Genomic DNA, 27955 nt, shown 5'->3' with positions numbered 1-27955 from the left:
TTCAATCAGGTCACAGTTTATTTTTTTAATCTCGGTGTCGCTGTTTCAACTACATGGATAATGTATCTTCTTGAATTAACAACAGATGTCAAAAGAACCAGCCAATAATATAACATCAGACAAATAATAGAGGTATTTCCTCTAACCACTGTGATGCAACTAATTTATTTTGCTCTTCTTCTTCTGTTTCTCCAACCATGTCTTTCTTTTCTCAGTCAATTTCTTCATAACATTTAATCCAAACTGGGAGAGTCGGTAACGACCCGGAAACAAACTATCAATAAACCAATGCTGGAGAAACAGATAGGAGAAAAAGTTTTGTCAGAATAATTCAGCACCTAATTTATTTTAACTATTGCAGGTACACTCAGTGGCTACTTCATTAAGTACACCTGTACACCTGCTTGTTAATGCAAATATCTAACCAGCCTATCATGTGGCAGCAATTCAGTGCTTAAAAGCATGTAGGCATGGTCAAGAGGTTCGGCTGTTGTTCAGACCAAACATCAAAATATTGGTCTATGTCACCTTGACTGTGGAATGATTGGACAGAGTGATTGGGTATCTCGGAAACTGCTGATCTCCTGGGATTTTCATTCTCTAGAGTTTATATAGAATGGTGCAATATAGAACGGAGTGGATGGGCTACAGCAGAAGACCGTACTGGGCTCCTCTCCTGCACCTAATAAAATGGTCACTGAGTGGATTACTCTGACCAGCAGCAAATCTTCTCAGCCAAACAACACAGACTGTTGTTTTTAGTGTGCTCTTTCCTGTGGCTTCAGCTTTCTTTAAACTTGCTTATGTTTGTATACTTACCTGTTTTGTGAAGTTTTATTAACATTTGCTTTTACAGTTCTGCAGTTTCTTTGCAAAGTTGAAGTGTGATTCAGAATTCAGAAGGATGAGGGGGGAATTCCATGGAAACCCACAAAATAGTTTCAGGCCAAGATAAAATTTTGAAAGGTCTAGTCACTTGTAAGGAAGGCAAATGCAATGGTAGCACTAATTTTGGGGGACTAGAATGTAATGCTGAGGCTTTATAAGGCATTGGTCAGAGTGCACTCGCAGTGCCCTCTTGGGCTCTTTATCTAAGAAAGGAAGTGCAGGCATTGGAGAAGGTCACAGAAGTTCATGAGAATAATCCCAGGAATGAGAGGGTTAACATGAGGAGCGTTTGATGGCTCTGGGACTGTACTCGATGGAGTTTAGAAGAATGAGAGGGATCTCATTGAAACCTATCGAATATTAAAGGTGAGGAGAATAGGTTCAAAGAGGATGTAAGGGATAAGTTTTCTTTTTACTCAGAGGGTGGTTGATGCCCAGAATGTGCTGCCTGGTATGGTAGTAGAGGCAAATGCATTAGCAGCTTTTAAAAGACATTTCGATAGGCACATGAATAGAAACATAAAAAACCTACAGCACAATACAGGCCCTTCAGCTCACAGTGCTGTGCCAAACATGTATTTCCTTTAGAAATTACCTAGGGTTACCCATAACGCTCTGTTTTTCTAAGCTCCATGTACCTATCCAAGAGTCTCTTAAAAGACCCTATTCTATCCACCTCCACCACTGTTGCTGGGAGCCCTTTCCATGCACTCACCACTCTCTGCATAAAGAACTTAACCCTGATATCTCTTCTGTACCTACATCTAAGCACCTTAAAACTGTGCCCTCTCATGTTGGCCATTTCAGCCCTGGGGAAAAGCTTCTGACGATCCATACAATCAATGCCTCTCATCATTTTATACACCTCTATCTGGTCACCTCTCATCCTCCATCACTCCAAAGAGAAAAGGCTGAGTTCACTCAACCTATTCTCATAAGGCATGCTCCCCAATCCAGGCAACATCCTTGTAAATCTCCTCTGCACCCTTTCTATAGTTTCCAAATTCTTCCTGTAGTGAGGCGACCAGAACAGAGAACAGTACTCCAAGTGGGGTCTGACCAGGGTCCTATATAGCTGTAACATTTCCTCTCAGCTCTTAAACTCAATCCCATAGTTGATGAAGGCCAATACACTGTATACTTTCTTAAACACACAGTCAACCTGCGTAGCAGATTTGAGTGTCCTTTGGACTCAGATCCCAAGATCCTTCTGATCCTCCACACTGCCAAGAATCTTGCCATTAATACTATATTCTGCTATCAGTTTTGCATCTTATTGATGTCCCACTGTAACCTGTGACAGCCCTCCGCACTATCCACAACACCCCCAACCCTTGTGTCATCGACAAATTTACTAACCATCCCACCACTTCCTCATCTTGGTCATTTATAAAAATCATGAAGAGAAGGGGTCCCAGAACAGATCCCTGAAGCACACCACTGGTCACCGACCTCCATGCAGAATATGACCGGACTACAACCACTCTTTGCCCTCTGTGGGCAAGCCAATTCTGAATACACAAAGCAAGGTCCCCTTAGATTCCATGCCTCCTAACTTTCTCAATAAGCCTTGCATGGGGTAACATTATCAAATGCCTTGCTGAAATCAATATAAACTACATCTACTGCTCTACCTTCATCAATGTGTTTAGTCAGATCCTCAAAAAATTCAGTCAGGCTTGTAAGGCATGACCCGCCTTTGACAAAACTATGCTGACTATTCTTATTCATATTATGCCTCTCCAAATGTTCTTAAATCCTGCATCTCAGGATCTTCTCCATCAACTTACCAACCACTGAAGTAAGACTCACTGGTCTATAATTTCCAGGACTATCTCCGCTCCCTTTCTTGAATAACCTCCAATCTGAAACCCTCCAGTCTCCCAGAACCTCTCCCATCCCCACTGATGATACAAAGATCATTGCCAGAGGCTCAGCAATCTCCTCCCTCGCTTCCCACAGTTGCCTGGGGTACATCTTGTCTGGTCCCGGTGACTTATCCAACTTGATGCTTTCCAAAACCTCCAGCACATCCTCTTTCTTAATGTCTATATGCTCAAGCTTTTCAGTCCGCTGTAAGGAAGATGGAGGGATATGGATGTTGTGTAGGTGGGAGGGATGAATTTGTTCTTTTTCAATTTCCTTTTTAGCTGGATCAGTAAACATTGTGGGCCAAAGAGCCTGTTCCTGTATTGTACTGTTCTGTTGAAAGGCCAAGATGGAATGGATGTGGAGAAGATGTTTCCGCTAGTGGGACTGTCTAGGAGCAGGGAACACAGCTCAGAACGAAAAGGACACTCTTTTAGAACGGAGATGAGGAGGAATTTATTTAGCCAGATGGTGGTGAATCTGTGGAATTCATTGTCATAGAACATTGGTCCCCCTCAGGGTCAGATGTAACCTGTCCTTTTTGTACAGGACATACCTTTCCCAGAAGGGATCCCAATGAACCAGAATTCTGAAACCCTGCCCCCTGCACCATTCTGTCAGCCACTCATTCATCTGCACTATCATCCTATTCCTGCCCTGACTAGCATGTGGTACTGGGAGTAATCCAGGGATTACTACCTTGAGGGTCCTGCTCTACTGCCTCTTCCTCAACATCGTATACTCATAGTGCACAGTATCATGGAGGATTGTGTCTGTGCATGGGTGGCTGGGAGGGAGGAAGGGGGTTTATTGTTGCTGTTATTGTTGTTGCTTGTGTTGTTCTGCAGAACATTGTGGGTATGCTACGTTGGCGCCAGAATGTCTGGTCACACTTGTGGGCTGCCCCCAGCACTTCCCTCGGTCATGTTCAGTGCTAACACAAACAACACATTCCACTGAATGTTCTGTTGTACGTGATAAATAAAAGAATTTAAATATGAATCTCGGCACAGTGAAGTATAACCACAAACAAGAGAAAATCTGCAAATGCAGGAAATCCAAGCAACAAAATACTGGAGGAACTCAGCACGCCAGGTGGCATCTATGGAAAAGAGTAAACAGTCGATGTTTCAGGCCAAGAAGGGACCCTGCCTGGCCTGCTGAGTTCCTCCAGCTTGTTTTTGTGTGTGTTATGGTGAAGTATATGTGACTACAGTTGACGTGACCAAGTCTAATCCTTTATTCACTAGGTGTTCACCTTTCACATGAAGTGTCCAGACAGTCAGCTGAAAAGATGTGTGTTGTGTTCATTCCCCACATAGAGTTTCTACACTCAACTGGGGGCAGGGGGTGTGAGGGTGGTCACTGAGCACCTTAAGATTTATTCCAGTTAATACAGAATATAGGAGTTCATTTGCCATGTTCAATTTGACTCCAAGCCATAGTAATGGTCCAGCATTCCACCACATTCTTTGACACTTACCTGAAGTGCATGGGAGATGCATCCTCTTGTCTGATCTGTTATTCCAACAGTGTTCAATGCTTCTTGGACGTAGTCATCTGCCTGCCTCACCAATAGATTAGTATCCATGTCATGTGTTAAATGGGTGGAAACCAACAGAGGCATTACACACTGGAAAACAAAATTTATTTCAGTGGTGTTGCATGATTTTTAAATTGCCAATGTATGTTTCTTATACAGTTGAAAATAACAATAGATAAACATTATCTTATTTGTCACATGTACATCGAAGCATATACTGAAATGCATCACTTGTGTCAAATCAGATCGCTGAGCGTTATGCTGCACAGCCTGCAGTTGTCACCGTGCTTCACAATGTGCCCACAAGTTACTAACCTTAACCTGGAAATCTTTTTAGAGTATGGGAGGAAAGTGGAGCACCTGAATATTAAATATATCAGAGAGCATATGGTCTAATGTTCTTGGTCACGGGCAAGTAAGAACAAATAACTTCTGGAGATTAGTCCTTGTTGAATGACAAGAATAGGTGAGCCAAGTCCCACAATACAGCCCATTAATCTGCTTCCCAAATTGAGATGTCGAATACTGGAAGACCTAGATAGAGTTCAAAGTTCAAAGCAAATTTATTATCAAAGTACTCAAATCTCACCATATACAAAACTGAGTATGATTTTCTTGCAGGCATACACAGGAAATCAGAGAAACCCAATAGAATCAATGAAAGACTGCACCCAACAGAATGGACGAACAACCAGTGTACAAAATGCAACAAACTGTGCAAAGACAAAAGAAAAATCTGATGATAATAGTAATAAATAAATAAGCAATCGATATTGAGAACATGAGATGAAGAATCCTTGAAAGTGAGCCCATAGGTTGTGGGAACAGTTCAGTGATGGGCAAGTGAAATTATCCCTTCTGTTGAAGAGCCTGATGATTGAGGGGTAATAACTGTTCCTGAACCTGGTGGTGAGGCCTGAGTCTCCTGTACCTTCCTCCTACTGGTAGCAGTGAGACGAGAACATGGCCTGGGTGGTGGGGGCCCCTGATGATGGATGATGTTTTCTTGTGACAGTGCTCCATGTAGATGTACTCAATAGTGGGGAGGGTTTTAACCGTGATGTACTGGGTCCTATCCATTATTTTCTGTGCAAGGCCATTGGTGTTCCCACACCAGGCCATGACGCAGCCGGACAATATACTGTCCACTGCACATCTGCAGAGGTTTACAAAGTTTTAGATGACATGCCGAACCTTCACAAACTTCCAATAAAGTGGAGGTACTGCCATGCTTACTCGTACTGTCACTTAAAGTCTGGAGCCAGGAGAGAACCTCTGAAGTGATAACATTGAGGAATTTGAAGTTGCTGACCCTCTCCACCTCTAATCCCCCAGTGAGGAATGGTTCATGGCCCTCCAGTTTCCTCTTTCTGAAGTCAATAATCAACTCCTTGGTCTGGCTGACATTGAGTGATGGGTTATTATCGTGATACTACCCAGTCAGATTTTCAGCCAGGTGATTCATCATCACCTTTGATTCAGCCAGTGACAGTGGTGTCATCAGCAAAGTTAAATATGGCATTGGAGCTGTGCTTAGCCACTCAGTCATAAATAGAAAGCAAACAGAGCAGGGGCTAAGCACACAGACATGTGGTGCACCTGTGCTCATGGAAATGATGGAGTAGATGCTTTTGCCAATCCAAACTAACTGGGGTTTGCAAGTGCGGAAATCAAGTATTCATTTGCACAGAGAGTTATTGAGACCAAGCTCTTGAAGCTTTTTGATTAGTTCTGAGGGGATGATAGTATTGAATGCTGAGCTCTAATCAATGACGAGCATCCTGATGTATGCATCTTTATCATCCAGGTGTTCCAGGTTGAGTGAAGAGCCAATGAAATGAGTGGACATGGAGGGTATATTTCTAACAGCGGGGGAATCCATAACCAGCGGGCATGGCTCAGAATTGAAGAACATCCCTTTAGAGCAGAGATGATGAGGGTTTTCTTTAGCCAGAGGGTGGTAAATTCGTGGAATCCATGGCCACATACGGCTGTGAGGGCCAAGTCATTGGGTATATTTAAAGTGGAGGTTGATAGGTTCTTGATATTGTAAGGAAGTCAAAAGTAATAGAGAAAAGGCAGGAAAATGGGTTTGGGAGGGATAACAAATCAGCATGATGAAATAGCAGAACAGAATCAATGGGATAAATGGCCTAATTCTGCTCTTATGTCTTATGACCTCATGGTCTTTCCAAAAATCAAAGAGCAACAGGTATAAGAAATCTGAAATAAAAACAGAAGAACTGGAAATACTGAGCTGGGCTACCAGACCCTGCCCAGAAACAGTCTGCCCGGTTGTGAAAATTGCTCTTAAGCGGGGTTCTGAACTTTTTTTATGCCTTGAGCCCCTATCATTAACAGAGATCTCCATGGACCCCAGGTTGGACCTCCTGCTTTAAAGTTTCACAGGTAAGATGGCACCAGTGAGAGTCCAGCATGGGGCTTGAAAGCCACAAACTAACCCAACACTTCAACATTACAAAGATGTTGACGGAATTTATGGACCTGAGTTATAGGGTGGGGTTGAATAGGAGAGTAGGAGTAAGAGGGCAGATTTGGTAGAGATATCCAAAACAAGGATTATACATAGGGCAAATATCATGGGAAGTGTGAAAACTTAATTTTGCTTGACATATTGTGAGATCGAATTAGAGTCAATTTGGGTTGAGTTCAAAAGTAGGAAACAGCAGAATGGCTTAGTAAGAGTGATTTATAAAAACATTAATAATAGTTGGAAGTGTATAGTGTGAACAATTCCAGTCCCAGGAATGATCCTCCTTTGTCCAGACCACTGATAGGAAGTTTAGCAACATTCCTTCTTAACCTCTGGGAATCCTGACAGTAAACATTCCTGCCCCAGTTTCGCAGCTCCACTGGCTGATGAAGCGGGGGGTAATGTTTATATGCTCATCCTTCCCTAACACCTCATCATGAATGTATTGCTGAGTTTCTTCCAAAGTTCTGGAATGTAAATCCTGTACCTAATAAAGGGGGTCTTCTGCTGCTGTAGCCCGTCCACTTCAAGGTTCAACATGTGCATTCGGAGATATTCTTCTGCACACCAGAATTACTCTTCCTGTCACATGAACCAGTCAGGCCATTTAACTCTGACCTCTTTCATTAACAAGCTGTTTCTGCCCACAGATCTCCCACCCATTAGATGATTTTTATTCTTTGCACCATTCTCTGTAAACTCTAGGGACATGTGCATGAAAATCCCAGGACATCAGCAATTTCTGAGATACTCAAACTACCCTATCTGGCACCAACAATCATTAAAGATTGTCACTTAGATCACATTTCTTCCCCATTCTGGTGTTTGGTCCGAACAAGTGAACCTCTTGACCATGTCTGCATGCTTTTATGCACTGAGTTGCTGCCACATGATTGGCTGCTTAGATATCTGCATAACAAACAGGTGTACCTCACAAAGTGGTTGCCAAGTTTAAATAAAAATAATATATGTACTTCAGTAAGAAGGAACAATGCTATTCATTTGTTTTTCCATACCTGTGTGATAATTCCCTGTGATTTGTATTCCACATTCAGTGCTCGAGAGAAGAAGTCAATGAAGACCTGTGAAAGGTGAAGATCCTTAATTGAAGACCACCGAACAAGATTCAAAAAGTTCAAACTCATTCACTGGTTGATTACCAATCCCCAGTTTGGGGTCATCAAATAAAAGGAATGAGTCATTGCAGGTACGTGATAGTCAGACAGGTTACAGCTGGTGAGGGCAGGGATGAAAGATGAGTGTGCTGAGAGGTCAGAATATGTGAAGTGGGGTGCAGAAGAGAATGTCGGGTTTTTGAGCCTGGGCAGGGTTTGTTGCAGTACATGTGTAAAGAGTTGGAGTTTATCAGTATTCAACTATCCACATGTACACAGATAAATGAAGCAATATCCCACTGGGACACAGGTGCAATAAGCAGTACATGTATCAAATGCAGCACATAAAATAATATTACGCTTTACACTGCCAGTGACGGGTTCAATCCCTGCCTATGTCTACCATCTGCAGACCTTAGGTCTACTTTGTAAATCTTAGTATTGAGCAGGTAACAGAGAAATCCATCAGAATGATACCAGTGACGATGGACTGCAGGGATAAACACTAATCAGCAGTTAAGTGAAAAGTACGCATAAAACCTGAACACGAGGAAATCTGCAGATGCTGGAATTTCAAGCAACACACATAAAAGTTGCTGGTGAACACAGCAGCTCAGGCAACATCTCTAGGAAGAGGTAAAGTCGACCTCTCGGGCCGAGACACTTCATCAGGACTAACTGAAAGAAAAGCTAGTAAGAGATTTGAGAGGGGGAGGAGGAGATCCGAACTGATAAGAGAAGACAGAAGTTACGGAGAATTATATGTTGGACCCGGAGGCTGGTCAGGTGGTAGGTGAGGACAAGGGGAATGAAATTCCTAGTGGGGCAGCGGGAGGATGGAATGAGAACAGACCACCACTCATCTTTACAGTAGAGGAGGCCATGGATAGACATATCAGAATGGGAATGGGACATGGAATTAAAATATGTGGCCACTGGGAGATCCCGCTTTCTCTGGCAGACAGAACATAGGTGTTCAGCGAAACGATCTCCCGTCTGCACCGGGTCTCGCCAATATATAGGAGGCCACATCAGGAGCACCGGACACAGTATATCACCCCAGCCGACTCACAGGTGAAGTGTCGTCTGACCTGGAAGGACTGTCTGGGGCCCTAAATGGTAGTGAGGGAGGAAGTGTAAGGACTTGCACTTGTTCTGCTTACAAGGATAGGTGCCAGGAGGGAGATTGGTGGGGAGGGATGGGGGGTACGAATGGACAAGGGAGTCGCGTAGGGAGCGATCCCTGCGGAAAGTTAAAACCGTGTCGAGGTATGCAGAAACGAGTTCAGTGGGGCAGGAGCCTACTGACTCTCACAGCTATCTGGACTAATCCTCTTCTCACCCTATCTCTTGCAAAAATGCCATCCCCTTCTCGTAATTCCTCCATCTCCGCTGCATCTGCTCTCAGGATGAGGCTTTTCATTGCAGGACGAGGGAGATGCCCTCCATTTTTAAAGAAGGGGGCTTCCCTTCCTTCACCAACCACTCTGCTCTCAAATGCATCTCCCCCATTTCACACACATCTGCTCTCACTCCATCCTCGCGCCACCCCACTAGGAATAGGGTTCCCCCTGGTCCTCACCTACCACCCCACCAGCCTCCGGGTCCAACATATTATTCTCCGTAACTTCCGCCACCTCCAACAGGATCCCACCACTAAGCACATCTTTCCCTCCCCCCCCCCCCCGCTTTCCGCAAGGATCGCTCCCTATGTGACTCCCTTGTCCATTCGTCCGCCCCATCCCTCCCCACTGATCTCCCTCCTGGCACTTACCCTTGTAAGCGGAACAAGTGCTACACATGCCATTACACTTCCTCCCTTACCACCATTCAGGGCCCCAGACAGTCCTTCCAGGTGAGGCGACACTTCACCTGTGAGTCGGCTGGGGTGATATACTGCATCCGGTGCTCCTGATGTGGCCTTCTATATATTGGCGAGACCCGACGCAGACTGGGAGATCGTTTTGCTGAACACCAACACTCTGTCCGCCAAAGAAAGCAGGATCTCCTAGTGGCCACACATTTTAATTTCACATCCCATTCCCATTCTGACATGTCCATCCACGGCCTCCTCTACTGTAAAGGTGAAGCCACACTCAGGTTGGAGGAACAACACCTTATATTCCGTCTGGGGAGCCTCCAACCTGATGGCTTGAACATTGACTTCTCTAACTTCCGCTAATGCCCCACCTCCCCCTCGTATCCCATCCGTTATTTATATACACACACTCTTTCTCTCACTCTCCTTTTTCTCCCTCAGTCCCTCTGACTATACCCCTTCCCCATCCTCTGGGTTTTCTCCCCTCCTCCCCCTTTTCCTTCTCCCTGGGCCTCCTGTCCCATGATCCTCTCATATCCCTTTTGCAAATCACCTATCCAGCTCTTGGCTCTATCCCTCCCCCTCCTGTCTCCTCCTATCATTTTGGATCTTCCCCTCCCCCTCCCACTTTCAAAACTCTTACTAGCTCTTCCTTCAGTTAGTCCTGACAAGGGGTCTCGGCCCGAAACGTCGACTGTACCTCTTCCTAGAGATGCTGCCTGGCCTGCTGCGTTCACCAGCAACTTTGATGTGTGTCGCTAAGCACTATGCTAGCTTTTAATAATCAGATGTCAAATAAAATCTCTTTTACCATTTCAGCTGTCCGCTCAACCTCTGCCTCTCCTACTCTCTCCAAAGTTACACTTGATTATAATTAACACTAACCTCCCAAATTACAAGCTGCTACTGTACCTTTCAACCATTTGCGGCAGGACAACAGCAGTCATCTATCAAAGAGGAAAGAGGGACGTGTTAGGCACAATACATTTACTGAAGGGAAAATATTTCTGAACCGTATGGGGTCGATTGAAAAATGTGATGGGAGCGCATGTGGCTGTGTGAACATGCGGTTAATCCATTGGGCCTCCTAAGTTTGGAGAGTTCTCTCTTTTGACACAGGCTTTTGAGTGCAAACGTTTTTACTTCTCAACAGGTCTGGTTCATAGCTCCCAAACTGCAGGTTTCCCAGAGTGTACAATTACTCAGGCTGCCCAGAGTGTACAATAACTCAGGCTGCCCAGAGTGTACGATTGCTCAGGCTGCCCAGTGTGTACGATTACTCAGGCTGGCCACTGTGTACAATTACTCAGGCTGCCCAGAGTGTACAATAACTCAGGCTGCCCAGAGTGTACGATTACTCAGGCTGCCCAGAGTGTACGATTACTCAGGCTGCCCAGAGTGTACGATTACTCAGGCTGCACAGAGTGTACAATTACTCAGGCTGCCCACTGTGTACGATTACTCAGGCTGCCCAGAGTGTACGATTACTCAGGCTGCCCAGAGTGTACGATTACTCAGGCTGTCCAGTGTGTACAATTACTCAGGCTGCCCAGAGTGTACGATTAGTCAGGCTGCCCAGAGTGTACGATTGCTCAGGCTGCCCAGTGTGTACGATTACTCAGGTTGCCCAGAGTGTACAATTACTCAGGCTGCCCAGAGTGTACGATTACTCAGGCTGCCCAGAGTGTACGATTACTCAGGCTGCCCAGTGTGTACAATTACTCAGGCTGCCCAGTGTGTACAATTACTCAGGCTGGCCACTGTGTACAATTACTCAGGCTGCCCAATGTGTACGATTACTCAGGCTGCACAGAGTGTACGATTACTCAGGCTGCCCAGAGTGTACGATTACTCAGGCTGCACAGAGTGTACGATTTGTCAGGCTGCCCACTGTGTACAATTACTCAGGCTGCCCAGAGTGTACGATTAGTCAGGCTGCCCAGAGTGTACGATTACTCGGGCTGCCCACTGTGTACAATTACTCAGGCTGCCCAGAGTGTACGATTAGTCAGGCTGCCCAGAGTGTACGATTACTCGGGCTGCCCAGTGTGTACAATTACTCAGGCTGGCCACTGTGTACAATTACTCAGGCTGGCCACTGTGTACAATTACTCAGGCTGCCCAATGTGTACGATTACTCAGGCTGCCCAGAGTGTACGATTACTCAGGCTGCACAGAGTGTATGATTACTCAGGCTGCCCAGAGTGTACGATTACTCAGGCTGCCCAGAGTGTACGATTACTCAGGCTGCACAGAGTGTACAATTACTCAGGCTGCCCACTGTGTACGATTACTCAGGCTGCCCAGAGTGTACAATTACTCAGGCTGCCCAGAGTGTACGATTACTCAGGCTGCCCAGAGCGTACGATTACTCAGGCTGCCCAGAGTGTACGATTAGTCAGGCTGCCCAGAGTGTACGATTACTCAGGCTGTCCAGTGTGTACAATTACTCAGGCTGCCCAATGTGTACGATTACTCAGGCTGCCCAGAGTGTACGATTACTCAGGCTGCCCACTGTGTACGATTACTCAGGCTGCGCAGAGTGTTGAAATGTCTCATTGCCTGTTTCATAGCTCCCACACTGTAGATTGCCCAGTGTATAAAAATGCTAACATGACGCAGTAAGATGTTTAATCATCTACTTCGTTGTCATTCTTGCCACACAGAAACATAACTCATATCACCTGCTTCACAGATTCATTTGATAAACTTTCCGCTCTGAAACAGTTGAAAGGCTTTCCAATCTCATCTGGCAACACAGCAAGGTGAATTCATACGAACTAATGTAAATTCAGCGTTAGTTGTCATTTCTAGAAATGTGATGCTGATGCTTTATAAAGCATTGGCCAGACCACTGACTAACGTGCACAGCTTTGGCCCCATATCAAAGAAAAAGATGTGCTGACATTGGACAGGGTTCAGAGGTGGTTCACGAGAATTATCCCAGGAATGAAAGGGTTAATGTATGAGGTGTCTTTGGGCCTGTACTCACTAGAGTTTAGAAGAATGCGTGGAATTCTCACTGAAAATTTTTGAATATTGAACAGTATATATACAGTGCCTATAAAAAATATTCACCTCCCTTGGAAGTCTTCATGTTTCATTGTTTTACAACACTGAATCGCTGAGCTCTAAATTTATTACAATTATTAAATACCAATTAATTAATTGATCACAGAATGACTCACCCTCTTCAAGTCAGTATTTGGTAGATGCACCTTTGGCAGCAATTACAGCTTTGATTCTGTGTGGATAGGTGTCTATCAGCTTTGCACATCTGGACACTGAAATTTTCCCCATTCTTCTTTACAAAACTGCTCAAACTCTGTCAGATTGCATGAGGATCATGAGTAAACAGCTCCTTTCAAGTCCAGCAAGTCCAGCCACAGATTCTCAATTGGATTGAGGTCTGGACTCTGACTTGGCCACTCCAAGGCATTAACTTTGTTGTTTTTAAGCCATTCCTGTGTAGCTTTGGCTTTATGCTTGGGGTCATTGTCTTGCTGGAAAACAAATCTTCTCCAAGTCACAGTTCTTTTGCATCAGGATGTCCCTGTATTTTGCTGCATTCAATTTACCCTCTATCTTTATAAGCCTTACAGGGCCTGCTGCAGTGAAGCATCCCCACAGCATGATGCAACCACCAGCATGTTTCATGGTAGGGATGCTGTGTTTTTGATAATGTCCAGTGTTTAGTTTACAGCAAACATAGCATTTAGTCTGATGGGCAAAAAGCTCAATTTTGGTTTCATCAGACTGTAGCATCTCCTTTCAGCTGACTTCAGACAAACTTGAGCTGAGATGTTTTGTGAGTTTTTTTTCCAACAGTGGCTTTCTCTTTGCCACTCTCCCATAAAGCTGCCACGGGTGAAGCACCCGGGCAACAGTTGTTGTATGCACAGCCTCTCCCAGCTCCGCCACTGAAGCTTGTAACTCCTCCAGAGTTCTCATAGGTTTCTTGGTGGCCTCCCTCACTAGTCCCCTTCTTGCACAGTCGCTCAGTTTTTGAGGACAGCCTGCTCGAGGCATGTTTACAGCTATGCTATATTCTTTCCATTTCTTGATGATTGACTTAACTGTGATATTCAGTGACTTGGAAACTTTCTTGTATCCAATTCCTGACTTGTGTTTTCCAATAACATTTTTACAGAACTGCTTGGAGTGTTCTTTTGTCTTCATGGTGTAGCTTTTGCTGTATACTGACTCATCAGTAGTTGGACCTTCCAGATACAGGTGTATTTTACTTCGATCAATTGAAACAGCTTGACTACACATAGTTCTCCAAAATCAGATCTCCACTTAAATAATTATGCAATTTCTAAAACCAATTGGCTGCACCAGTGATGATTTGATATGTTGTATTAAAGGGGGTGAATATTTCTGCAGTCAATCATTTTGTATTTTATGTTTGGAATTAATTTAGATCACTTCGTAGAGATCTCTTTTCACTTTGACACAACAGAGTCCTTTTCTGTTGATCAGTGCCAAAAAAAGTCAAAGTAAATCCACTGAGATTCAATGCTGTAAAACAATAAAACATGAAAACTTACCGGGGGGAAGTGGTGAATACTTTTCACAGGCACTGTAGAATGGATGTGTAGAAAATGTTTCCTACAGTGACAGAGTTTAGCACCATTGGGCACTGCCTCAGAATAGAAGGACATCTCTTTAGAACAGAGGCGAGGAGCAATTTCTTGAGCCAGAGGGTGGTGAATCTGTGGAATTCATTGCCACATTTAGCTATATATCAGGTATTTCTAAAGTGGGGGGTAAGGGTGCCAGCAGTTACAGAGAGAAGGCAGGAGAATGGGGTTGAGAGGAATAATAAATCAGCCATGATGGAATGACACAGCAGATCCGATTGACCAGGTGGACTATACCTGCTCCTATGACTTATGGTCCAAGAACTTGGTAATACCCTCTTTAATCAATACTGTGTTCTTCAGTATGGGGATACTCACCATTGGCACAGAAAAGGCATTGCAGAAGATGATATCAGTAACTGCCTGAAATATTAAAAAATTTAATTTAGAAAATAGAACATTACAGCACAGTACAGGCCCTTCAGTCCATGATGTTGTGCCGACACCAAGATCAATCAAACCCTTCCCACCCACATGGATCTCCATTTTTCTTTCAAGCATGTGCCTCAATAGAGTTTTAATCAAGTTTCATTTTTGAATTTTTCCTCCCTCCACTCCACCTTAAAGTCTCCGACTCCTATTGGATTGTTGTTAAATCAGGGAACTCCTCCCAGAGTACCTGTTCTTCAGATTTCTCTTGAGACTACGGTGTGAGCATCGGCAGTTCAGTTCATGATCTTCACATGTATTACGTCCATCAGTACTTCATAAGACACTGATCTGGGGTGGGAAACCTGGTCAATATCCAAAGACTAGCCCAGCCAAGTGAATGCAGACAGGGGATTTACCAGTGGCCACCCATTTGAGAATGGCATTTCAATTCCACCCCATTCCCATTCTCATGTCTGTTCATGGTCCTCCACTACTGCCACAATGAGGTCCTCCCCCCACCCCCCCCCCCACCAATCTTCTTACTCTGGCTTCTGCCCCTTCCTTTCCAGTCCTGATGAAGGGTCTCAACCTGAAATGTCGACTGTTTATTGTCCTCCATAGATGCTACCTGACCTTCTGAGTTCCTCCAGCATTTAGTGTGTGTTGCAGGGGATTGAACTTGAACGTCTCATGCATGGCAGGAACAGCTGTTTAATAGGCCTTACTATCCTTCAACAATGTGACCCACTTTTCTCTTCTGTAAGCCATGCCTTTAATACAAGCTTTCCATTTGACTGTGTAGTTTCCTCCAGGAGCTCCAGTTTCTTCCCATATTCCACAGACATGTGGAATTTATTTCTTTATTGAGATAACAGTGCAAAATAGGCCCTTCCAGACCTTCAAACTGAGCCACTCAACAACCCTCGATTTAACCCTCGCCTAATCATGGCACAGTTTGCAATGGAACACATAGTTCATAGAACAGTACAGCACACGAACTGCCATTTGGCCCACAATGTTGTGGCAGACCAGCTAAAAACCAAATTATAATAACACTAATCCCTCCTAACTACACAATGTCCATGTCCCTCCATCTTCCTCACATTTATATGCCAATTAACCTCCCAACCACTACATCTTTGGACCGTGGGAGCAAACCCGCACGACCATGAGAAAACGTACAAACTGCTTGCAGGCAGCAGTGGGAATTCAACCTGGGTCACTGGTAATGTAAAGCATTGTGCTACTGCTATGCTACCTAGCCATCCATTCCCTATGCGTACAGTATAAGCTATCTTATGTATCTATATTTATTGTGTTTTTTATCTTATTGTGGTTTTTTATTGCCCTGTATTAGACCTGCAGTAACAATTACTTTGTTCTCCCTTATAATTGTGTGCTGGGAATGACATTAAACAATCTTGAATGTGCTATACCTTTTTGACATCTGGCACATCCAGAAAACAACATGAAAGTATATCATATGTTTTCCCAACGTTGTTCACTGAAACAAGGAAGATTAGAATTAGAACTTCTTTTTCACTGACAAATGTAACGCTTATTGCTTTCTAGAAGTAGTACAGTGCAAAATATTAAACAAATATCATGATGAATTTAAATAAATAAATCAGATACATAAATAGCACACAAACAATAAACAGATAAATTAAAAACAGATAAACCAATATTTTAATTTTTTAAATATTTCCTATGATTTTTTTTCATATTTCTTTATCTTGCTTTATCACACAATACTGACAACTCAGGAAAAGAGCTGTTCCTCGTTTTATAGCTGTGAGGATGCATTTTATCTGCCATCTGTAGAAATGAAAAAGCGGGCTTAAAGTCCAGAGAATTACCAAGGATTCCAATGTTCATGTCATTCAGTACATCCTGAATAGGCCCGTAGATGTCAGTTCCAGCGGTGAAGTCAGCCTGAATAATCTTGGTCTTTTTGCCGTGTTTTTGTTCTGTAATTACCCACAAAAAAAGCAAGCATCAATCCACAGAGTTCCACTCCATGCACTTCCATCTTCTTGTACAATCATACAACGTAGAAGGCCATTGTGTCTGCACAGCATCTTTGAAAGTGTAGTTCCACCCATTTAGTCTCACTCTTCTCAGCTTCCCCTGGAAAGATATCTCTTCAATCACTTATCCAACTCATTTCTAGTTTATTGCCTCTCTTGGGGTAGAATCTACCCCATAAGTTCCTAAACGTGGGTCCACAGACACCTTGCTTAATGGCATTACTCAGTGGCATAAAAAACCCTGGGATAGATTATAACTCACTATGTAAAATATATTCTGCTCCTCTACTTACCTAGTTCCTTTGTAATAGCCACTCATTATACTAATATTGACTGACATTGTCTGTTCAGAACCCTTTACAATTCATTAAATCTGCCCTGATTTTCCCCTATTCCATGGTGAACTTCCCTGGCCTATCTCACCTTGTAGCAAAGTCCACTTTAGAATCATAAGACATAGGAACTGAATTTGATCACTCAATCATACCTGATTTATTATCCCTCTCAACCCCATTCTTCTGTCTTCTACGTAGTCTTACTAATCAAGAGCCTATTGACCCCCAGTTTAGATATACTGTACCAAATGGCTTAGCTTCCACAGCCATCTGTGACATTGAATTCCATAGATGTACCACCCTCTGGCTAAAGCAAGGGTTCCTAACCTGGGGTCCATTAGTTAAGGTAGGGGTCCATGGCAGGTTGGGAACCCCTGGGCTAAAGAAATTCCTCTTCATCTCTGTTCTAAAGAGACATCCTTTTATTCTGAAGTTGTGCCTTCAGACCTGAGACTTTTCCACAACTGGAAACATTCTCTCTCCACACCTACTCTATCCAGGACATTCAAAGAACATTCCTGGAAGTTATTATTTGCGAAACTAAATACCTGGAGTGGATACATTGTCTTCTAAAGCAGGATTATCCACTGGAGATTAGGAGGGTGAGGAGGGACTTTATAATATTCTGGGGGATCTTGGCAGAGTCGAAGAGCAGAGGATTCCTCCTGTAGGAGAACCTGGAACCAGTGTCATTTCCAAAAAAAGGTGGGGGTGGTCACAAGATGAGAGAGGAATTTTTTTCTCTCTCAAAGAGTATCATGAGCCTTTGGAACTCAATCAAGGGTGGTGGAAACAGGATGCTTTAATATTTTTAAGGTAGAGCTAGATACATGCTAGATAAAACGAGATTAAAATATTATTACTGGAGAGGGGAATACGTTGTTTGAACAAACTCATATTCTCAGTATATTTTTATTCGAGGAATTTGATTTCTTCTGTACAGTAGTGGTTTCTCAGTCTTTGTTCATGTATATTTTCTGTAAATACAATTGTATTTCTTGATTTTTTTCTCTGAAAGCCTTCAAGGAAATGAATCTCAAGGTAGTGTATGTTAACATATACGTACATTGATAATAGATTTTGCTTTGACTTTGAGTTGAGGATATAATCAGTTCAATCATGATATTAATGTTGCAGTAGGCTTAAGTGACCTAGTTGCCTCCTCACTCCCACCCCCATTCATATGTTTGTAAAAATCCTCTCATCCTCAGTAAATGTCCTAAAGCACTGCGCTCATAATTAGTCACAATCCCCCAACAAAGGTTTATGCGTCTATGTCATTCAGCCCAATTTATGAGGCCTATTTGGGGTATATGGGGCATCCAGGGAGGGGTATAAGGAGCCTGTCGTGCCCATTCTGGGACAGCTCACTCGCATTTGGTCCCCACTGGACTCTCAAGCTCTAACCTGTGGCTCCAAGAAACTGTCTGTGTACAACAGCAGTCACACCCTGATCCACCACTTCAACAGGAAAGCTAAACCAGGTGAGGGCAGCCCACAGGCCCCATACCTCAGTGAGGAAGGGACATGCCTGTCGTAGCATGTGAACTCATCTCCTGCAGACTGAGCAGATGAGGTCCACATTGAGATCCAGCAGCCAGGAAGGCAGTTCTTCAACATACCATGGAGAGCATAGGGCATGACAAGGCACAGAAAACTTCATGGTCATCTACGGCAGGTACGGGAGACCCCAGCTTGTGACACTTGTTCGAACCACTAGACCCAGCCTTCTGAGGTCCAGAGAGCGGAACCCAGTGCAACAGCTTTTCTACTTTAAAAACTCTCCCGCACAGATTTCCTGTTATCATCGGACACGGCGGACAAGCATTATCCCAACTTCTTACACCCCTCCCAAACACTCTGTCCAAACCTGTCATTCATAAAAACACATTCTGGCACCAATCACAGAAAACCCAGGTACAATTTTGAACAGTGCACAAGGTCCAGAAAAGAACAGAAAATTTTTGTTTTCCCTGTATCAGTAAAGTGTCCTGTGCTCATCAACACGTAACTGTTGATTGTACGACTGTCTCTTGTGAAACAGGAGGAATAATTTCTAAAGACCATATTATGCTCAGTGGTTGGGGGGAGGGGAGGACTGGGACATATCCGCTACATTTTTAATGGGATTCTCCCTTCAACGGCATGGATGTTTCCACAGAGGCTGTGATGCAGCCAGTCAATATACTCTCCACTCACATCTGTAGAGGCTTTTCAACGTTTTAGATGTCATGCCAAATTTTAATAGCAAATATCTATGACAGGCATGAAGGGCTGAATGACCTACCTCTTTGGAAATCATTTTGTTTCTTACCTATCTCTTCTGCTGTGATTTTCAGCTTCTCCAGTGACCGGCTGATCAGCACAATATTAAGGCCTCTTCTTGCCAGCTGGGAATCAGGAAAAGAAAGAACTGTACTAATCCAATATTGTGGTAAAGACCAAATGCCCAAGTCATTAATCACTGCTCTGAAAACATGCCAAAAGGTACGAGGAGCAATGTGTTCAAATTGTTGGATTAGAATCCAGGAATCTAGCTGATTGACCAAGAGACATGAATTAGAATTACAACAATGGTGGCAAGCAGGAATTGAACTGTCTAACTATATAAACACAAGATTTCACCAACACTATAACACCACAAGACATAAGAGCAGAATTAAGCCATTTGGTCCTTTGAGTCTGCTCCACCATCATGGCTGATTTATTATCCCACTCAACCTCATTCTCCTTCCTTCTCCACGTAACCTTTGACGTCCTTACTAATCAAGAACCAATCAACCTCTGCTTTAAATATACCCAATGAGTCATCAGTGGCACTGAATTCCACAGATTCACCACCATCTGGCTAAATAAATTCCTCCTTATCACTGTTCTAATGGGACATCTTTCTATTTTGAGTTTGTGTCCTCTGGTCCTAGACTCTCCCGCTATTGGAAACATCTGCTCTACGTCCACCGGGCCTTTCAATATTCAGTCCACTTTAAAAAAAGAATCCTCTTCATTCTTCTAAACTCCAGCAAATGCTCATGTTTTAACTCTTACATTCCCAGGAGCATTCTTGTGAATCTCCTCTGGACCCTCTCCAATGCTCGCACATCCTTTCTTAGACAAAGGGCCCAAAACTGCTCATGATACTCCAAAGCCTCAGCATCCTTAACAGAAAACCATGAAGCTAACTAACCTCAACATCATGAAAATCCATCTAATGCCCATAAAGGGGACTAAACCCTGGGATACATACATGATTTCAGACCCACTAATCCTAGGGATAGACCGTAAATGATTGCTAATGCCATCCATGTCCCTTCAAACTCTAAGCAGAGAAAAGAACTCAAAGATACTGGAGTAAAGTGAAAAGACAACACAATACTTTGATGTATGAACATCACTGCATCTGCCAATGAATCAAAGAGAGGCCACGGTAAACAGTACGTGGTACAGCAGACATTTAATCAAAAAGCAAAGAACAGAGCAGAGGAAGCAGAGACTACAGCAACTTTCCCCATTAAAGACGGGACAATGTCTCTGGGAAAAAACACAGCAAAGTGAGAATGGTTATAGAACATAGAACATCACAACTCACAGTACAGCATAGTACAGGCCCTTCAGCTCACAATGTTGTGCTGACCCCTTAAACTACTCAAAGATCAATCTAACCCTTCCACCTATATAACCCTCTGATTTTCTGCCATCCATGTACCTACCTACGAGTTTCTTAAATGCCTCTATGTATCTGTCTCTGCCACCACCCTGGCAGGGTGTTCCATCACTATCTGTGTAGAGAACTTAAGCTGACATCTCCCATATGCTTTCCTCAAAAATCACTTAAAACTCTGCTCCCTTGTATTAGCCATTTCTGCCCAGGGGAAAAGTCTCTGGCTGTCTACTCAATATATACCACTTATCATCTTGTACACCTCTGCTAAGTCACCTCTCATCCTAGCCCTTCCCTCCCACATAGCCCTCGATTTTTTCTTTCAAGATGCTTGCAGCTGTGTTGTTAACAAATCTTAATTAGCAAGAAAGATACTTCAGTTTCTGATCATATTCCCCTGAGGTGGACCAGCAGTAACCATCTCCCTCTTCTGTTGCTTAACTGATCTCAGGACATTACTTGGGCCACCATCACTGTCTACTTGTGGGAAAGAAAGGGAACTGAACTTGGCTTTCCCCTTCCAGCCACGAGACTAGTATTTAAAGGTACAACAGATTTCTAAGTCAAAGTGATATGTGATTTGAAGGGGAAACAGCAGGTATTAATCCCGTGTCCTAGCTGATAAGACTCAGATTTAGAGGGTGTTACTGGTGAATATGGTGTGGAGATACGTCTGTACCAAAAGAGGTGTAAGGTGCTCCTTCCTTCACTACCCTGCAGGTCAAAGTGTAGTACCTCCTTAACCCCCTCCCATTAGGGTCATGTGAAGCCAAGGGAACAGGCGATGGAAGGTCATATGAGCAGCTGGTGCATATCACAACTCCTGGTTATGCAACCACTGACGCCAGGCAGACAGTCTCTGGAGTATTGATAATGGCTGTGATCATTAGAAAAAGGCAATGAGAAACCACTTCTGTAGAAAAATTTGCCAAGAACAGTCATGGCCACAGACCATCAAATGACACGGCACATAATGAATGAACTGATGAATTGTCACAGTGGACTTTGTAGATGATGTATATTGTGACCATGGTATGACAACGAAGGAGGAATGAAAATTGGTAATGAAAATATAGGAAAAATAATTTAAGATGGGTTACCAAAATCTAGGTAAAACAAATAAGTTTTAAGGACAAGCTGAAAGGAACAAAGATAGATATGTTTACAATTGGGTTCCAGACTGAAGGCTTGCGAAAACTAGAGTGGTGGTGGAATTCAGGGAGACAAACAACAGTGTAGGTTACATAAATAGAATAGATGAGGTCTTGGAAGGACTGAAAACAAGGATGAGAATCTTAAAATAGTGGTGTTGCCTGAGTGAGCTGGTACAAGTCTGAAAGTACAGGAGCAGTAGTTGAAATGGATAGGATGCTTCCATCACACACTGGGCTGTTCTCTACAGTTACCTGATGAGGTAACTATGGCATTTGGAGTTCGATAAAGTTTAATCAGAAGGAAGAGGGAGACTACTGGAAAGCACGAGTCTGCAGTGAACAAAAGCACACATGTAAATATAGATAAAAATGCATTTCTGTAGTGGTTCAATTATAAGAGCAGTGCTATTGGGATTCGTTTCCTTCTTCTGCCGGAGATCTAACATGGTACCAAGAAAGTTGAAGCTACCTTCTTTACAGAATCAGTTTATGAAGACAGACAGAATCGGAGATTGACATTACCTCGTGAGCATAGGCTTTTCCAATCCCGTTGGTCGCACCTGTAACAACTAGAAAAAAAGGATTTAGGATGTATTTTACTGAAAACAGCACATTTTTAAAAATGCTTTCTCAAAGCACTCTGATAAAAACAAGACATAAAAATAGAACATTGGAGATAATCATTAGGCTTGTAGCGGTTACTTGAAAAGCAAATCAATACCGTGAAGAGACTGAGTGAGGGAATTTACACTGCTTGATGCACTTCTAAATAACTGAGTTCTAAGTCACAGACTTTATTACAAAACCAGCAAAGACGAGCAACAAAGTTGAATGACTAGAAAAGCAATAAAAAACTAATGGAAATCAAAACCAGCCGCTGGATGAACTTAGCAGGTCAAGCAGCTTCTGTAGAAGCAAAAGGATAGTGAACATTCTCGACACCGTGCATCAGAACTGAGTGTCCGGAGAGAATGTGGGCAGTATGAAGAGCTGAGAGGGACGGGTGAGTAATCGGTGGATGCCTTCCCCATCATTTTGAAAGATTTCAACCAAGCCAGCTTGAAAAAATCCATAAATAACTATCACCAACATATCACCTGTAGGACCAGAGGAGCCAACACACTGGACTACAGACAAACGACCATCAAGGATACTTACTTTACCTCCACTTCCTGAGTGTAGGCAGAGACTGAAGACTGCAGCACTGGTAGAGAGGACCAAGAAGGTATGGACAAAGGAGGTGGAGGAACCGTTACAGGACTGCTTTGAGGCAGTATTCAGAGATTCATCTTGCCATGAATGAATATGCCACAGTTGTCACTGACTTCATTAGAACCTGTGTGGATGACTATGCCCACAAGAATATACTGCACATACCCGAATCAAAATCCATAAATGAACCAAGAGATCCATGATCTGCTGAAACCTAGATCAGTGGCATTCAGTCTGATGATGCCGGATTTTTCAAGAAGGCCAGGTACGACTTATGCAGGGGTATCTCAAGAGCAAAAGAACAATTCTGATTGAGGTTGGAGATGGAATCAGATGCACGTCAATCCTGGCAGGGTTTGCTGGCCATTCCTTCCTACAAAGCAAAACCCAACATCATGAAGAGCAGCGATGCTTCACTACCACATCAGCTCAATGCCTTCTTTGTCCGCCTTGAAAGGGGGAATAAAGCTGCAGCTATGAGGATTTCTGCAGCACCCAGTGACCCTGTGATCTCTGTCTCAGAGGCCAATGTCAGGCCAATTTCAAGAGGGTGAACCCTCACAAGGCGACAGGCTCCAATGGAGTACCTGCTAAGGCTCTGAAAACCTGTGCTGACCAAATGGTGGACATGTTCAAAGATTTTTTTCACTCTCTTATTGCTAAAGTTGGAAGTTCCCACCTGCTTCAAAAGGGAAACAATCATACCAGAGCCCAAGAAAAGCAGAGTGAACTGCCTGAACGACTATCATCCAGTAACACTCACATCTACGGTGATGAAGTTTGAGAGGATGATTATGACTGGAATCAGTTCCTGCCTGGATCCACTGAAATTTACATGTCGCCACGATAGGTCTACAGAGCTTGTGATCTCATTGGCTCTTCACACACCCTTGGATCACCTGGATAATTACTAATGCTCACGTCAGGGTGCTGTTTACTGACTTCAGCTCAGCGTTTAACACAATCATTCCTGCAGTTCTAATCAAAAACCTCCATGACCAAAGCCTCTGTACCTCCCTCTGCAAATGGATCCTTGGCTTCCTCATCAGAAGTCCATAGTCTCTGCGGATGGGAATTAACATCTCCACCTCAATGATAACCACCACTAGTGCTCTTTTTCTCCATTATCTTCCCTTCTCCCGTGTTAACAAAATGAATTATTCTTCCAGACCGACTTCTGCCGCCATGTTGTGTTCTTTACACACACCGTGGGGTACTAAGAACAAACCATATTCTGGAAGAATTAAAACTAGAACGTTCATTTACAACAGCAAACAGCAAGCATGTCTTTAACATACAGTTTCTAGATCATTGTCATTTCTGCGCATGCTCCCTACTCTGTCCAATCACGTTCTTATACGTGACACGTGATATCACCACAGGTGGCACAATGCTGTACAGTGCCAGTGACTCAGGTTCAGTTCCTCTGTGGTACGTTCTCTCTGTGAACATGTGGGCTTCCTCCAGGTGCTCTGGTTTCCTCCTGCAGTCCACAGACTTACCAGTCTGTAAGTTAATTGTCCTGTGATTAGCCCAGAGACAAATGAGGGGTTGTTGGGTATTGGGGCTCGAAGGGCTGGAAAGGCCTGTTCCATGCTGTATCTCAATAAATACATATACTTACTGTAATTCAGCTTTTTATTATTACTTACTGCAGTGTACTGCTACCACTTAGTAATGAGTAAACAAAGCTTTGATGTAACAAGTCAGATTCGTCACTGTTATTATATATCATATACCCCGGATCAAACACAAATGTAACCACAAGCAAAGTGCACTGGTGTAAGGAGGTCTGGTTTTATTTTGAGAGATACAACATGGTGACGGGCCCTTCCAACCCAACAGGCCCGTGCCACCCAATCACACTCGTGTGACCAATTAACCTATTTTGGAGCGAGAGGGAAAACTGGAGTACCCACACAGTCACGGGAAGTAAATACAAATGCTTACAGATGGTGGCGGAATTAAACCTGGGTTGCTGGCACTGTAATAGCATTACCCTGGTGGGACGCACACTGGAGTATTTAAATGCACACCTCGGTGCAGACTGGAACCTTTATCCAGTGTCTTGACCAACCGGCCATACTACCAATAAAGTTGACTTTAAGATTCAAACATTAGGTTTATTTTTTGAAACATACAGTGAAATGTGTCATTTGCATTAACAAACCACCATACCTGCAAGTGTCACCACATATTCTGGTGCCAACATAGCATGCCCACAGTGCTTTGGAAGCAGAATGTTCTTTGCACAACCAATTTTTGAAGAAGAAATATTACACAAGCAAATATCACACACGGTGTATTTAATATAGGAAATATGTGTCGGTCATTTAGTTCTGGTTCCTTAAGATTGTTATAGCTGAAGGTGTTAATGGGGACAAGCTCCCACTACTTATTAAGTGCCCCCAATGGCGTACATCTCAAATAGCCTCTAACAACCAAGTCCGGCTCCTGGCCTTCACAGGTAGCTTAGCTACTAAGCCCAGTAGGACTGTTTCTACTAACAGGAGAAGGGGAAAAGCTGAGTTACTGGCACCTTCAACCCGGTTGCTTCAGGCAGATGGGGTTCGTCAGCCATGGTTGGCAGCTCATCTTGGAGAAGGAAAATTCTTGTCTCAAATCTCGGCTGCCTTATGCCTATACCCACTCATGGGGAAGGCTTTGGGAGTAAACCCTGAGGAAAGATCCAGAGTTGGAGTCACTAAGCAGTCCTACATTGAGTTCAACACTGACTGGCAACTCCTGCCATATTGCTGGTGCCAAACTGTATCGGCCTCTGCCATTCCTTTGAGTTCATCAGATTCATGGAGAGGGGGACCTCGCTACAACCATGCTCGACCCCAATCAATAGAGGGCCGTATCTATCTCTTCTAACCTGCACTTTGCATGAACACTCATCTGACCACTATCTGGAAATCAGACAGGATCGTGTACAAGCATATCAGTGTGATGCAATTAAAAGCTTTAGATAACTGTGAGTAACAGCTGTGTAGCGCTGGTCTTATCTCGTGTAACTGGTCGCCATACTCTTTATGAGAAAATCAAATTACACGAGGTGCGAGTCGGCCATCAGAAACTCTGGGTATAGGAAGGAGGCAGTAAATAGAAAACACACACTCCTGGAGGTAAGTTTTGTTTGCAAAAAGAAAAGCTATACAAATTATTGACTTGAGTAAGTACAATTCAAAATTCTAACCTTCAGTTTAGGTTCCAAATCTACCACATTCGTCTTTAAATACAATCAGTAAGATTCATTAGAATAACCTTTATTACTCCAATATCTCTAACTAATTAGATCTAGTGTTATTCCCTCTTTAAAGGTTTGCAGACCAACCTTTCCTTAGTTAGTTAGAAAACCAAATGAATTCCTATTCTTAAGTATTACAGTTAGCTTCAGTTTTCAGTTCCAGTCAGTATAATCACAAATTCAAAAATTATATATACAGACCAACCTTTCCTTAGTTAGTTAGTTAGAAAACCAGATGAATTCCTATTCTTAAGTATTATAGTCAGCTTCAGTTTTCAGTTTCAGTCAGTATAATAACAAATTCAAAAATTATATATATATACAGCTTAACTTTCACAATTCTCCAACATTACAACTTTTAGACAAATTAAATCCATTTAGTAACTTGTCAAGGTCTTTGCCAAAATAATCAGTTATTTCAGAAAATCAAATTCAGATCCTTCGAATGAAGATGAACTTTTACATCCAACCGTATTAAATCACTCTATGTCCTGACACATATCGATCCCGGCTAGTTCTTCGATGTTGGGTGGCTCGCCATCTTATGTCTTAGTTCGTTGGATGAAATAGTGGTTCATCCACGGAAAGTCGATTCACAACATTTACACAACAAAAACTGACTGGATCCCTTGGTATGATTTAACAGAACTAATTCCCGGTGACACGGTAGAGATCTTGGACACTCGTCTCTGCCGATATTGTCTCCTTATAGTTGCTGCTTGTTATAGCCGCAGCTTCAACAGATCTTTTATCGCTATCGTCTCTCCTCCAGGGATTTCATCCTGATGTTTTCAAGTAAGAAGGGTAGAGATACTCACTATTAATTCCACTTCTAACAGTTTATGTCTTTATTTTCTAATAGTTTGCTGCGGTTATCTCGCTTCCCCGCGCCTGCGCCAGCCACACTTCGTTCACGCTCAGCTTTTCCCTTGACTTCACTTTTTCTAAAAAAAATCGGTAAACTTCGTTTTCATCGCTCCACAAGTGGACCTTTCTAACATTACATTTTTGGGGGGATTAATTAACCTGGGTTACATTTGCGTTGGGCAAATAACTGTAAATTAGATATGTAGGCAAACATCGCAAAACAATTACAAATGATTATATCTACAACTTTGTGACACGGGAAAGAAATGGCGTTCTCAAGAGACGGCAACAGAACTTCAGCAAAACCAAAGCACAATCTTACCAGCCCATTCTCCAAAATATGTCAGGTCTACCTTCCAGAATTTGGAGAGAATATAAATCCTGATGCCAAACAGCAGTTTCCAAGTGTACTTCACCAAATAATGGAGGCATGTCATTGCCCCGATCAGCGCCAAGACTGAATTCCCGAAAATGTTTGTAAAAAGAAACATTTTCCAAAATAATCTCTGGGATGTTTAACGTCTATGCCTTCCCTGGTGTCTCGCTGTAGTTTACTTACAAAGTGAACAGAGTACAGATGCACAGTGAGCTTAAGCTTTGACCAGTTCTGATTAGACATTTCTATATGATTGGCAGTTCGGTCATGTAATCATTTGTTTGCTTTAAAATAAATTAATTTGTGAACTTCCGTCTCATTGAGATTACC

At 43.1% G+C, this 27955-nt stretch overlaps 1 protein-coding gene across 1 annotated transcript; it reads right to left on the bottom strand.

Annotated features, from left to right (window-relative positions):
- Positions 1-27740, bottom strand: LOC140198381 (very-long-chain 3-oxoacyl-CoA reductase-B-like). The gene is made up of 11 exons (XM_072259477.1): positions 27572-27740; positions 22443-22489; positions 19396-19498; positions 16603-16713; positions 16180-16247; positions 14690-14734; positions 10641-10675; positions 8387-8399; positions 7811-7876; positions 4241-4390; positions 1-291 (listed from the first exon to the last, which is right to left on the bottom strand). The coding sequence occupies exons 1-11, from the start codon at positions 27738-27740 to the stop codon at positions 160-162; spliced, it is 939 nt and encodes a 312-aa protein (XP_072115578.1). The 3' UTR covers positions 1-159.
- Between the last annotated feature and the right edge of the window lie 215 nt (positions 27741-27955).

This window comes from Mobula birostris, chromosome 5 (assembly GCF_030028105.1).
Source record: "Mobula birostris isolate sMobBir1 chromosome 5, sMobBir1.hap1, whole genome shotgun sequence".
Lineage (NCBI taxonomy): Eukaryota > Metazoa > Chordata > Chondrichthyes > Myliobatiformes > Myliobatidae > Mobula > Mobula birostris.
Note: the sequence above shows the minus strand (reverse complement) of the source record. Positions and strands in the feature narration are given on the sequence as shown.

Bases quoted from the DNA above. Each gene is read 5' to 3' on its own strand.
- LOC140198381 (XM_072259477.1), bottom strand. From the start codon at position 27,740: ATGTTTCTTTTTACAAACATTTTCGGGAATTCAGTCTTGGCGCTGATC. The intron at 19,499-22,442 runs GTAATGTCAATC...CCTGATTCCCAG, and splicing joins GAAAAGCCTATGCTCACGAG to CTGGCAAGAAGAGGCCTTAA. The intron at 16,714-19,395 runs GTAGGTCATTCA...GGGTAATTACAG, and splicing joins ACAAAATGATTTCCAAAGAG to AACAAAAACACGGCAAAAAG.